This window comes from Loxodonta africana, chromosome 20 (genome assembly GCF_030014295.1).
Source record: "Loxodonta africana isolate mLoxAfr1 chromosome 20, mLoxAfr1.hap2, whole genome shotgun sequence".
Taxonomy (NCBI): Eukaryota; Metazoa; Chordata; class Mammalia; order Proboscidea; family Elephantidae; genus Loxodonta; species Loxodonta africana.
Genome location: NC_087361.1, coordinates 48574756 through 48588964, shown reverse-complemented (window position 1 = coordinate 48588964; position 14209 = coordinate 48574756). Strand labels below are relative to the sequence as shown.

The 14209-nt window shown below is 41.9% G+C and overlaps 1 protein-coding gene across 4 annotated transcripts in view; it reads left to right on the top strand.

The window, feature by feature from the left end:
• The window catches only part of APP (amyloid beta precursor protein), a 295049-nt gene that overhangs the window by 50825 nt on the left and 230015 nt on the right, over nucleotides 1-14209 (top strand). For all 4 annotated transcript variants that reach the window (XM_064273133.1, XM_064273132.1, XM_064273131.1 and 1 more), the window contains exon 2: nucleotides 5829-5996. In XM_064273133.1, the coding sequence (XP_064129203.1) occupies nucleotides 5829-5996 (168 nt within the window). The remainder of the gene's footprint in view (nucleotides 1-5828; nucleotides 5997-14209) is intronic.

The following is a 14209-nucleotide window of genomic DNA, read 5'->3' as shown; positions in this document are numbered from 1 at the left end:
GGCCCAGAAGCTTACATTTATTTATTTTAAATACTCTTAAGGCCCTTTTGAAACCAGGCTGCTAAATCGCTTTGGAACATCCATTTTCTTTTCCGTGCTCTATTTATATAGTCGGGAGCCCTGGTGGTGCAGTGGTTAAGCATTTGGCTGCTTACCAAAGGTCAGCAGTTAATATCCACCGACCACGTTTTGGAAACCTTATGGGGCAGTTCTCCTCGGTCCTATAGGGTCACTATGAATCGGAATTGACTCCACGGCAATCCAAAAACCCAGTGCCGTCGAGTCGATTCACAGGAATAGGCATGTATATACTGAGACTAAAAAATAGTGTATACATTTCTGGGAGCAAAGGATTATTTAAAAATATTTTCAGCACTTCTAAGTGTGATTTTACATCTCTAGTTCAGAGCGTTCTGTAAATAGGCTCTTGGTTTTGAGGCAGTGTGTGGACGCTGATGTGTGGACTCCTCCTTGTTATTTTGTTCATTGTCACAGAAGGCTGTTTTCCCATGGGAAAGCATCTCCAGTTTATGATGTCAGTGGAAAGTTATTCAAGTTATAGGAATTACCTTCACATTCATCTCAGAATGCGTGTGCCAGGAATGACCAGTTATACCAGGGTTCTGCTCTTTTAGATGTTGTTTCAGATTTCTGTAAAATAAACATCAGCCACCTTAGAAAGTGTTAAGATAATAACAAAATTAAGAGGTATTAGTTATTTAAATGATATTACCCATCTGCTAAAGTATTTCTGTCCCTGGCTGGCTCAAACAGTTACATGCTCGACTACTAGCAGAAAGGTTGGTGGTTCAAACCTCCCCCCCCCGAGAGGTGCCTCTGAAGACAGGCCTGGCGATGTGTTTCTGAAAAGTTGTGGCCTTGAAAACCCAGTGGAACAGTTCTGCTCTTCACACACGGGGTTGCCATGAGTCAGGTTGACTCGACAGCAATTAACAACAATAGTATTTCTGTTTTTTTGCTATTAAAACTTAGAAATCATTATCTTTAGGATGACTTTGAGAGAGTTTGTGTTTTCACCGGCAGCAAGAAAGTTACTCTATGACCCAAAGATTTCAATTTTAAGTATGTTTATAATAACTAGTCCTGAATAAGACCCTTGGTATGATTTAGTATGATTTTCTGGGTTTATGATTTATGATTTTTGGGTTTATGATTTGAGGCTTCAGGAGTCTCTGGATGGTGGGAACAGTTAACTGTGCTTGGCTGCTAACTGAAAGGGTAGAGGTTCAAGTCCACCCAGAGGCACCTCGGAAGAAAGACCTGGCAGTATACTTCCAAAAAAACAGCCATTGAAAACCCTATGGAGCACAGTTCTACTCTGACACACACAGGGTCTCAATGCCTCAGAATTCACTCTATGGCACCTGGTGTTTTGAGGCTTCATTTAGAAAAAGGGATTCCAGTCAACATGCTGGATACTTGGATGGCTAGGTATTGTCTCCTGTGTGGCCACCTTGGCTGCTGCTGAGGTTTTTTCCTTCTCACTGAATGTCAAAGAGTGACCTGCTCCTAGCAACCAGGCTTTATTATGTAAAATGGGTAATATTTGAGGCAGGTGAGGCTCCTGTGGGTTGTTTGTCTTGTTTTAACTAACTGAGCCAAGGATATGTTACTTAAAGGATGGAATTCTTTGCTGGTGGGCTTCAGTCAGAATAGACAAGCTTCTGGTTCAGTTTGTGTTCCCAAACTAATTGCTCCGATGTTCATGCACACAGCTGGTGTTGGTTTGAGAAAATAATCTTGCCTGATATACATGCTTCTGTGATTTAAGTATCTGTGAAGGGCCTCTTGTAATGTTAAATGTACCTCACATTTGTTGTTGTTGGAAACCCTGGTGGCGTAGTGGTTAAGTGCTACAGCTGCTAACCAAGAGGTTGGCAGTTCAAATCCACCAGGCACTCCTTGGAAACTCTACGGGGCAGTTCTACTCTGTCCTATAGGGTCGCTATGAGTCGGAGTCGACTCGACGGCAGTGGGTTTGGTTTTTTTTGGTTTTATATGTTGTTGTTAGATTCTGCCAAGTCCATTCCAACTCTTAGCGACCCTTTGCACAACAGAATGAAACACTGCCTGGTTTCTGCACCATCTTCACAGTCGTTACTATGCTTGAGCCCGTTTGTTGCAGCCACTGTGTCAATCCATCTTGTCGAGGGTCTTGCTCTTTTTCCCTGACATTCTACTTTACCGAGCATGATGTCCTACTTCAGGGACTGATCTCTTCTGATAACATGTCCAAAGTATGTGAGACGAAGACTGGGGATCCTCGCGTCTAAATAGCATTCTGGCTGTACTTCTTCCAAGACAGATTTGTTCTTCTGGCAGCCCATATGCAACATTCTTTGCCAACACCATAATTCAAAGGCATCAGTTCTTCTTCCATCTTCCTTATTCATTGTCCAGCTTTTGCATATATATGAAGCGATTGAAAATACTTGGCTTGGGTCAGGCACACGTTAAGTCTTCAAAGTGACATCTTTGTTTTTAACACTTGAAAGAGGTCTTTTGCAGCAGATTCGCCCAATGCAATATGTCATTTGATTTCTTGACTGCTACTTCCATGGGGGAAACGCTGGTGGCGTAGTGGTTCCGAGCTATGGCTGCTAACGATAAAGGTCAGCAGTTCAAATCCACCAGCCGCTCCTTGGAATTCCTATGGGGCGGTTCTGCTCTGTCCTGTAGGGTCGCTCTGAGTTGGAATTGACTCGACGGCAACAGGTACAGGTTTTACTTTCATGGGTGTTGATTATGGATTCAAGTAACGTGAAGTCCTTGACAACTTCAGTATTTTTCCGTTTATCATGATGTTGTTTATTGGTCCAGTTGTGAGGATTTTTGTTTTATGTTGAGGTGCAGTCCATTCTGAAGGCTCTAGTCTTTGATCTTGATCAATAAGTACTTTAATTCCTTTTTACTTTCGGCAAACAAGGTTGTGTCATCTGCATATCATAGGTTGTTAATGAATCTTCCTCCAATCCTGATGCCTTATTCTTCTTCATATAGTCCAGCTTCGTGGATTATTCCCTCAGCATACAGATTGAATAGGTATGGTGAAAGGATACAACCCTGACACACACCTTTCCTGATTTTAAACCATGCAGGATCCCCTTGTTTTGTTCAAATGACTGCCTCTTGATCTATATACAGGGCCATCATGAGCACAATTAAGTGCCCTGGAATTGCCATTCTTTGCAACGTTACCCTTAACTTGTTATGGTCCATACAGTCGAATGCCTTTGCGTAGTTAATAAAACACAGGTAATCATCTTTCTGGTATTCTCTGCTTTCAGCCAGGGTCCATCTGACCTCAGCAATGATATCTCTGGTTGCACGCCCTCTTCTGAAACCTCACGTACACATACAATCAATTTTATAATTTCTGGTTTAAACATATGCCCTAGTTATTGAAGAATCAAAGTTTAGGCTATTAAACTATCTCCATTTTAAGAAAATGTTGTTGTTAGGCTGAAAGGATGACAAAGTGAACAATAGACGAAATAAAAGTAAAAAGTCCAGGTGGAAGAAAAATGACGAGATATTTATTTGATGTGTTTGCCAGGTAGGATGACCAGTTTTCCCGGGTTGCACTTTCAGCATCAAAAGTTTTACTAGGAAACCCCTTGTTGTTGTTAGTTGCCATCTAGTCGATTCTGACTCATGGTGACTCCATATGTGTCACCATTGAGCTGTGCTCCATACGGTTTTCAAGGCTGTGACCTTTTGGAAACCGATTTTCAGGCCTGTCTTTCAAGTTCTGGCTGCACCGCGGTTAAAGTGCTTGGCTGCTAACTGAAAGGTCAGCAGTTCAAACTCACCAGCCACTCTGAGGGAGAAAGATGTGGCAGCCTGCTTCTGTAAAGATTTACAACCTTAAAAATTTGGTTTCTCAGACAGGAGGAAGCCTCAGTTGCTGTTGGATGTGAATTGCCTAAACATCTGGCCATGTAGAGGCAGAATTTTGTTAAATATACCTTATCAGCTAGAATTAGAAATGTAGAAAAAGTGACTTGAACCACGGTTTTAGAGATTTTACCGGCAGCTTGTGCACTTACAGCTGTAATAGGCTGAGCTGGATTCAGTGCAAGACCTGTTTTGGTTTTGTTTTTTTTTTTTTCTTAGAACACAATTCTCTGTTGTGGTTGGACAAAGTCTACAGGAGGATGCTTGGAACAGACAGATGTTTGAGCTATTTTAACATTTCTGTGGAAAGAGATGCTAGGAGGCTATTCCTTTCCTTTAGCTGAAGCCTCTCAGTGCAGTTTTGGTGTTTTTTCTTTCCCCTCCTGTGGACGGTTTTTAGGAATGATAGAAGTTATTCCAGAAGAGCCCAGCTGCTGACTGCGTCACTGGCCTCTGCTGGATGGTAATTCTTCTTGGCATGAGTGTCTCACATTTCTTTAGCAGCCGGATTAACGAGAGGAATTGCTCTGCTGAATGGTCTTTTGATTCCTCTGTGTCAAACTCTTGCTGATTTTTTTTTTTTCTTTAGAGGTATCAGAACCTATGGAGTTAGGTACTATGGATATTTCAGAAATTCTATTTTCCCTTTAAAACTGTTTATCTGAAATGGTGCAAACGGTTAATGCCCTTGACTGTGAACTAAAAGGTTGACAGTTCAAGTTCCCATAGAGGTGCCTAGGAAGAAAGGCCTGGTGATCTTTGAGAAATCTGCCATTGAAAACCCTATGGTTCTACTCTGACACACATGGGGTCACTGTGAGTTGGAACTGACTCGACAACAACATCGTAATACCCATCGATACAAGGTTTTGAAAATACAGAAGGGGCTCTTTTCAAAGCTATCTTTCTCAAGTGTTACATTGTCTGCCATGGAAAAACCAGGTGGAAAGCCTAACTTCTTGATTCACGTTTGTAGATGGCAAATTCAACAGTGTTTGAGTTTTTGTCTTCAAAAAATCATAAAGTAGTCGCTTAGGCACCTAACACCATGCTCTCGGCACCGGTAGGAGGCAGACAGCTGTACTCCTTCCTGGACCTGATCCCCGGCAGAACTAGCTTTGTGCTCTGTGTGCCTCAGTTTGACGTTATTATGAGAACGTGATTTCCTTTGGTGTGATTATTTTTATTTCAGAAACACGTCTTGTTTTATGGTCAGAACCTTTCAGGGGGCACCACAAAATCCGCTGTGGGGAAAAAAGTGTAAACTTTTCGGTAGATAAATTCCTTTGAATGTTGCTAATTTCTTCTTCTTTCAGTGTAATAAAAGCACTGTATTATAGGTGGTGTAAGTGTCTAACGTTTGTCGTTGCCAGCCTCTGTTGCCTCATGGTGGCCTCGTGTTATAACCGAACGAAAGCTTCTTTTATTTTTTTAATTGTACTTTAGATGAAGGTTTACAGAGCAAATTAGCTTCTCATTCAACAATTAACGCACACACTGTTTTGTGACATTGTTTGCCAACCCCACTATATGTCAACACTCTCCCCGTCTAGACTTTGGGTTCCGCATTACCAGCATTCCTGTCCCTTCCTGCTTCTCATCCTTGCCCCTGGGCTGGCATGCCCATTTAGAGAACCAGAACTTCTTGGTCATGCACCATTTTCATACTCGCTGGTATGTGTGAGTCCTTTGTTGCAGCGATTGGGTTAATCCATCTCACTGAGGGTTTCCCTGGTTTTTGAATGCGAAGTGTTGCTGAAGGCAGGGCTGGTTCATAGTCGAGGATCAGCAAGAAGAAGAGAACAGTTTTTGATGTGGTTCCCCGTTCCCTATTCCCCTTTGCATACCTGCCCCTCACCTCTACCCCAGAATTATGGATTCTGTAACTCACCAAAACTTCTCTTTTTTAGGTGCCCACGGACGGAAACACTGGCCTGCTGGCAGAACCCCAGATTGCCATGTTCTGTGGCAAGCTGAACATGCATATGAACGTGCAGAACGGGAAGTGGGAGTCTGACCCGTCGGGGACCAAAACCTGCATTGGCACCAAGGAGGGGATCCTGCAGTATTGCCAAGAAGTACGTCCCCTCTGGCAGTCAAAAGTTCATGTTGCAAACTGTATATTCATTTTATTTTTTTTATTTAACTTCTCTTACGTTTCGTTTGTATCATATCACTTGCAGTTTAATGATTCACCGTTCTATTAATATGTTGCAATTTAATGATTCGTCATTCTATTAGTATGTTTCTTTGCTCAACCCTCCAAGATGCATACGTGTTTTGCCAAGCTGTGATTCCTACCGTCAATAAACCAACTGAGTATAAAGTTTAAGAGATCTTGGCACTTCCTTTTCTCTTTAGAATATAGCCTCCCAAGTCTGTATGGTCAAGGTGTTCTGTTTAACAGTTACTAGCATGAATTCTATTTATGTTTCCAATTTGATATGTTTTGGTTCTTTTATTTCTGTTTGTATTCAATTTTAGCTCCCCGCGCCTCCCCCCATGAGTTTTAACTTTTTGAAGATGTAAAATGTTTGCATTGCTAAAACTTTGAAAATGCTATAAAAAGTTAGTCTTAGAAATCTCACTTGCCACCCACCTCTATTGATAAACATTTTTATTGTTCCTGAGTTATCCTTCCTGTCCAAGAGACTATATTATATTTTCCTCCCTTTTCCTAACAAAAGGTAGCTGACTCCGAGCACTGTTCTGTACTTTGCTCTTTTTATTTAGCATTCTATCCTAGAAATCATGTCCTCTGACTTTGTGGAGATGTTTATTCTTTGCTAATTCTTTCTAGTCTCTTTGCCCTTATTGTACAGGGCACTCCTTCTTTATTAATTCGTTTTAAAATAACTGGAATCCCAGGCATTTTATCGCGTGCTTCCTAGGACATGTGGCTGTTTGTGCTTTAAGAACATTTAAAGGAATTAGTCTTGCACGTCTTGGCAAAACAAAATTCCTTAAGCTCAGTGTAAACATTGGATAGCCTGGCAGCATTTTCTTTGTTATAATTCTTTCTGTACTAGAAAATTTGCTTTAGCCTTTTAGGATCCAGAATGAATGTTTAATGAATTATGTTTTTCTTGGTAGCACTCTGTTTAAGAAAGGTCAGTGCATCTAGGTTATCATAATCTATTATATATCAAGTAATTTTGACCTTGGCGTATAAAGTGTGATGTGAAAGATAACTCTTCCTATTTAAGTGGAACTCAGTAACATTTAAGTCCTTTATTTGTATGCCTTCTCAGAAAAACAGCCTGCCTGCTTATTTATTAATTAGGTGTTGATGATAATTAATTCACTTCTGCCTGGATATGACACTGTTAAAATAAAACATTGTGAAAATATTGTGTTCTGCTGAAGAGTTCCTGTGATACAATTTTGTTGAGAAGTTCTGAATCAATCAGTAAAGTGGAACTCGGTGTTCATGTGTGGTTTTAGGTTCTTGATACCATTTCACTTTCTGGTATATATATATATAGAGAGAGAGTGTTATGCATTCTGAGTGTTTAATAGAATTTTAAAAAGAAACAGCTAAAGCTAAAACTTAGTCAAGGACTTTGACTGACTTTTGTGGTGTATGACTGTTTTGATGTGTACTTTGTAGTTTGTGTTTAAGTTTTTGCTCGCTTAGTTTCACTTAGGAATAATCAGATATTTTATATCTGTCTACCTGCAAGCCTAGTCCAACTCCTGGTGATGCTATCTTTTTCAGAGTAGAACTGTACTCCATAGGGTTTTCAGTAGCTGTGATCTTTCCGAAATAGCTCACCAGGCCTTTCTTATGAGAGCCCTATGAAAATTACTCTTCATGACCCTGGGAGTGCGTCTTATGTCTCATTCCACACATACCCATTACCGTCAAGTCAATTCTGACTTGTAGTGAGCCTATAGGACAGAGCAGAACTGCCCCATAGAGTTTCCAAGGAGCGCCTGATAGATTCGTACTGCCAGCCTTTTGCTTAGCAGCCATAGCTCTTAACCACTACGCCACCAGGGTTTCCATTCCACACATAGATCCTATCATTGGCTGAGAAGCTTCACTTCTTTTTTTTTTTTTAATTTGTTCTTTGCCCAAGGCTCTTCCTAGTCCCATGCCTTGGCCAGATTGTCGATGGCACTAGGGCAGGAGGTGGAGGAGAGTGAGCCACCTGACAGTCTCTCCTTCCTCCTTCAATTCTGGTCACCACGCACTGAGGCCTTGTGCGATGGTGCATACATGGGCCAGAGACTTCAGATAGGTTAGACAGACTTCAGGCTGGAGAAAGCACCAGGACATCAGGTCTTGTGAGCCATTTTAATGAATTGAGTCTTTATTCTATAATGACGGGAAGTCACTGAAAGTGTTTTTTTGTTTTTTAAAGATGGGGAGCAACCGTAGATTTGCATTTCAAAAAAATCCCCCTTTTGCCTTGTTGCTGTGGCCTGCCCTACTGGGGTCTCTACCCAGCACTGCTTAGTCTCTAGGCCACTGGCCACATGTGGTTCGGGAGCACTTGGAATATGGTAGTCTGAACTGACTGGTTGTAAGTATAACTGAGATGTTTACCATATGGAAATGACCATATTTTGAAGGTTTTATATACAGTGAGACTTGTGAGAACCAGAACTCTACATGACTGCCATGTTTTTCCAGGTCTCGCAAGTTTTCCGCCTTTGACAGTGTGCACTCTTACCTCTTCCCAGTTGCTCTCTATTTAAGTTTTCCTCCTCCCACAGGTTTCTGCCTTACACAAGTTTCAGCTTTTACTGTGTGTGTGTGTGTATATGTGTGTGTGTATTTGTACGAACCCAAAACCCATTGCCATCAACTCGATTTGAGCTCATAGTGACCCTGTAAGACAGAGTAGAACTGCCTGTAGGGTTTCCAAGGCTGTAAATCTACGTGGAAGCAGACTGCTACATCTTTCTCCCATACAGCGGCTGGTGGATTTGTACAGCTGACCTTTTGGTTAGCAGCAGAATACTTAACCACAGTGCATCAGGGCTCCATATATATGTTGTTGTTGTTGTTAGGTGCCATTGAGTAGGTTCCGACTCATAGCGACCCTATGCATAACAGAACGAAACCCTGCCCAGTCCTGAGCCACTCTTAAAATCATTGTTATTCTTGAGCTCATTGTTGCAGCCACTGTGTCAATCCACCTCGTTGAAGGTCTTCCTCTTTTCTGCTGACCCTGTACTCTGCCAAGCATGATGTCTTTCTCCAGGGACTGATCCCTCCTGACAACATGTCCAAAGTATGTAAGATGTAGTCTCGCCATCCTTGCTTCTAAGGAGCATTCTGGCCACAAAGGCATTCGACTGTGTGGATCATAACAAATTACGGATAACATTGCCAAGAATGGGAATTCCAGAACACTTAATTGTGCTCATGAGGAACCTTTACATAGATCAAGAGGCAGTTGTTCGGACAGAACAAGGGGATGCTGATTGGTTTAAAGTCAGGAAAGCTGTGCGTCAGCGTTGTATTCTCTTTCCATATATATATATCTGTAAAACTTAAAGCTGTCCCAATTTGACTTAGCTTTAAATTCTTTTCTGCAAAATTGATTTGCATAACTATGAAGAGGGATCATCACGAATCATCTGCATTGCATGGGACAGGAAACCTTTGAATTGCTATGGTTTTTCTACCATGTAGATCCTTACAGAGTTATAAAATAGCCCAGTCCTCAGCAAGTCAGTCAGAGGATTGCACCCTGTAGAATCAGATGACCTCACCCTCCAAGGGTCTGCAAGACAACTCTTGGATTGCACTGCAAGGACATCCAAGAATTTCTTTTGCCCATTTCCAAGTCTTGGTCATTTTTTTTTCCTGACAAAGCATTCTTCTGATTTCAATTAAGGAAACCCTGGTGGTGCAATGGTTAAGAGCTATGGCTGCTAACCAAAAGGTTGACAGTTTGAAGCCACCAGGTGCTCTTCAGAAACCGTGTGGGGCAGTTCTATTCTGTCCAAAAGGGTCGTTATGAGTCGAAATTGACTCGACAGCAGGGGGTTTGGTTTTGGTTGGACTTCAGGTAAGAGGCCATTGTTGATCTTGAAGGAGTCCCTGGGTGATAAAAATGCCAGAAAGGCCTTGGATCAGCTTCCCAAAGGTCACAGTGGTGAAAACTTTTTGGAGCACAGTTCAACTCTGCAACACGTGGGGTCATCATGAGTCAGATGGACTCAACGGCAACTCGTTTAGTGTTGTCATTTTTGGATTGATTGACCTTCAGGATAGTAATTTCGATGGACTAATTTGGGAAGAAGTCAAATCGCAGTGAGTGGCAGGAGAAAGTACATGAATGAATGGTGAGGACCACTGTGGAATCTTGATAAAAGACCCAGAAGCTTCAGGACAATTCAGCATCAACAGGAAAACTTTGCCTTTGTTCTATTTTGTTTGGTTTTTTCAAATGTTAGGGACTTAAAACCCTATTGCCTTTGAGCTGATTCTGACTCATAGAGACCCTATAAGACAGAGAACTGCCCCATAGGGCTTCCAAGGAGCAGCTGATGGATTCAAACTGCCAACCTTTTGGTTAGCAGCCCAACACTTACCCACTGTGCCACCAGAGCTCCTAGGGTCTTAAGCTAAAGGAAAAAATCTGACTCTGGAAAGGGTAGGTATCCATCATAATAAGAAAATGAGGCTCGGGTTTCTGGAGAAGTTTTCGTACAAACTAGGGAGAAATGAGACAGTGGATAAGTGACTGGATGAGTCTTAGAAAGGAGAAGAAAGTCCTCTTTCCTGAGAAGGGAGGGGAGCACTAGTAAAGGTGGGTCAATTGGGCTATTTCTGTTGCTAAGTGCCTTAGTCATCTAGTGCTACTGTAACAGAAATACCACAAGTGGATGGCTCTAACAAAGAGAAGCTTATTCTCTCACGGTCCAGTAGGCTAGAAGTCCGAATTCAGGGCACCGGCCCCAGGGAAAGGCTTTCTCTCTCTCTGTCGGCTCTACGGGAAGGTCCTTGTCATCAGTCTTTTTGGTTTGGGAGCATCTCAGTGCAGGAACCTCAGGTCCAAAGGACACGCTCTACTCCTGGAGCTGCTTTCTTGGTGGTATGAGGTCCCCATGTCTCTCTGCTTGCTTCTCTCTTTTATATCTCAGATGAGATTGGCTTAAGACACTATCTAATCTTGTAGATCTCGTCAATATAACTGTCACTGGTCCATCTTACTACATCATAGAGGTAAGATTTACAACACATAGGGAAATCACATGAGATGATAAAATGGTAGACAGTTATACAATCATACAAGGGAATCATGACCTAGTCAAGCTGATAGGTATTTGGGGGGGGACCCAATTCAATCCATGATACCAAGTGACAGAAACCCACTCAAACTAGCTTGCATACATGAGAATCATTTATCCCACAGATAGGAAAGATACAGAGGTAGCACACAGAGTTAAAAATCAGGAACACAGAAACTAGGTCCTCAGGCACTGGAACTAGGACTCATTGCTGCTGCCTAGAATTTTTATTTTGGGGTCTTTTGTGTTTTCTGCCTATCCCTCGTGTTGGCCTCATTTTCTCCTGCTGAGATGGGCTTCCATCAGGAGACCAGGGAGCTTTGGAAGCTGTCATCCCAGCTTGTCATCTCGACTTCTGCTGGTGGGCATTGTAATTCCAAGGAAGGATTCTGATTGGCCCTGTTTGTGGTTACGCAGCCACCCTTGGACTGGTCACTGGGACTGGCCCGCCTTGGTGTTGTGGGTGTGTGGCCTGCTTGACAGCTGGACCAGAGCCACATAGTGTGGGGAGAGGGGCTGTTACCAGAAAAGGATGGGCTATGTGGCCTGGGGCACACTTAATAATAATGACCATAGCCCAACCCAATGGGTATAGATTAGAAAAGTTTTATAGGTTGGGGCTCCCTGGGTGGCACAAATGGTTTGCACTTCACTCCCCACTTAAAGGTTGGCAATTCAAACCCACCCAGAAACACCAGAGAAGAAAGGCCTGGTGATTTGCTTCAGAAAAGATTATTATTAGGTCGATTTCAACTCATAGTGACTGCACGTGACAGAGGAGAACTGCCCCACGGGCTTCCTAGGCTGTATAATCTTTATGGAAGCCAGTCACCAGGTCTTTCCTGCAGAGTTGCAAGGTGAGTTCGAACCACCAGCCTTTCAGTTAGCAGCCAAGTGCTTAACTGTTTTTGCCACCAGGGCTCCTTTCCCAAGAAAACCCTATATGGGGTCTCTGTGAGTTGGGTTTGATAGCAAAGAGTGTTTTGTTTGTTTATAGGCTGGGGAGTAGGTAACATATAAGCTAACCCTGTGCTGTCAGAGTTGATTGCGACTCATAGCGACCCTACAGGACAGAGTAGAACTGCCCCACAGAGCTTCCAAGGAGTGCCTGGTGGATTTGAACTGCCGACCTTTTGGTTAACAGCTGTAGCTCATGATGCATTATGACTTTAACTTTTTTTGTTGGGGGGATTGGGTTGGGTGCAAGGTAGAGAGATATTCCCCGAGAACTTAAACATTGTTTGACATTTTCTATTGAATTGTGCATCTGGAGCTATCTAGGACAACGCTTATTGATATTTTAGGATTTTCCTATCACTTTCCACTTTGTAACTATTCTGATTAGAAATAACAAGTAGTTTTCGTTTGTAAGTTTGAATATTTTTTGCGTTGATGGAAAATCTGTATTTACCTTTGTTCTTTTCTTTTTTAATTTCATGTTTTAATTTGAGACAGTTGTGATTCACTGCTATGAAAGACAAAGGAAATGATATTCTTACAGTTTCTCTACCTCTCCCTTCTCACAGGTTTTGTAAGTTATATTATTTTTATATTTTCAAAGTAATAATCTTAGCCTGTTCTGTAGCCGTGATTCCCACAGTCTTAGGTTCTGTATTTAGACAGATTCATTGTTTACAGCCAGTCTTTTTATGACAGCACCTCTATATCTGTACTGTTCATTTATTCTATGCTCATATATATAACCCATTGCCGTTGAGTCGATTCTGACTCATAGTGACCCTATAGGACAGAGTAGAACTGCCCTATAGGGTTTCCAAGGAGCAGCTGGTGGATTTGAACTGTCGACCATTTGATTAGCAGCTGAGCTCTTAACCACTGTGCCACCGGGGCTCCACTTATATATAGATTCTTCTTTTGGTTGGATGCCTTTCATCTTAACTAGTTATTACCAGAAGATGTTTTTATTATTGAAACTGGCTTCACCGGTATAAAATTCCAAGTAGATTGGTGCTTTTGTTTAGCACTATGAAGATATTTATCCACTATATAGTGGCATCTATCCATTCTGCAAATGACTTTTTAAAAATATACAGAAACTATTATTATTTGTTACCATCCACAGGGGTACTCATTTACTGACTTTTCCCCTCTGAATGGGGAATGATTTCTTTACACACTCACTCAGTCTGTCTTGTGACCAAACACAGATGTTCAGAGATAGCTGGCTGAGTCAGAGAAGCAGCTGTTAGCAGTCTGTGGTCCCAGGACTGAGCAAAGCCAACTGAACTCATGACAGTGACCTCATTTTGACCTTCTGCTAACCAATTTAACTCTCTGGTTAAATTTGTTTTTCCAAAGGATTGCCTTGCTTAACCTGTCCATTATATCAGTTGGTGGTTGGTTTACCATGATGTGTCAACTATGACTATTTTGATGGTGAATTATCTAGTCCACAGTCTTTGCGGTCCTGTGATCCTCTCAATTCTTATTCTCTGCTGTTGGGTTGTTTTGTTATCATTAACATTGTCATTTTCCACCCATGATTTCTTTGATACTGCCCTAGGCCAAGGGCAAGATTAGGGAGAAAAAGTAAAAGAATTTTTTATTACCTCTCTTCCTGGCTATGAGCCCTTGTAAAGTTTGACTGAGGAGATAGGTTGAAACTAGTCGTTGAAGTTGAGGATTTATTCGATCTATGCCTTTTTGTCTTGGTGTCCATATATTCCCTCCTCCCCCCAAGCATACTAGTTTTCTTCTATGCAGTGCTCATTTGCATTTTTCTTTACACTTTTTCTTTGCACAGTCCACATTGTTTTGAGCTTTTCTTTGATTTCTTCATCATGTATTTATTGCTGACCTCCTGTGGCTCCTGCAGGAAAAAGGACCAGAGACACAAGGTGTTCCTCAGAATTAAGGTTTCTAGAGATTCTACCTTACCAGGCATTTATCCGAAGCTTAATTTTGTCCCAGAGCATATTAGTAGACATTTAGAAAATGCTCATGGGTGGCCTGTTGTTGGCATGGAGCAGTCTAGATGGGGGCTCTACATTCTTCTCTACAATGAATCAACCTCCCCTAA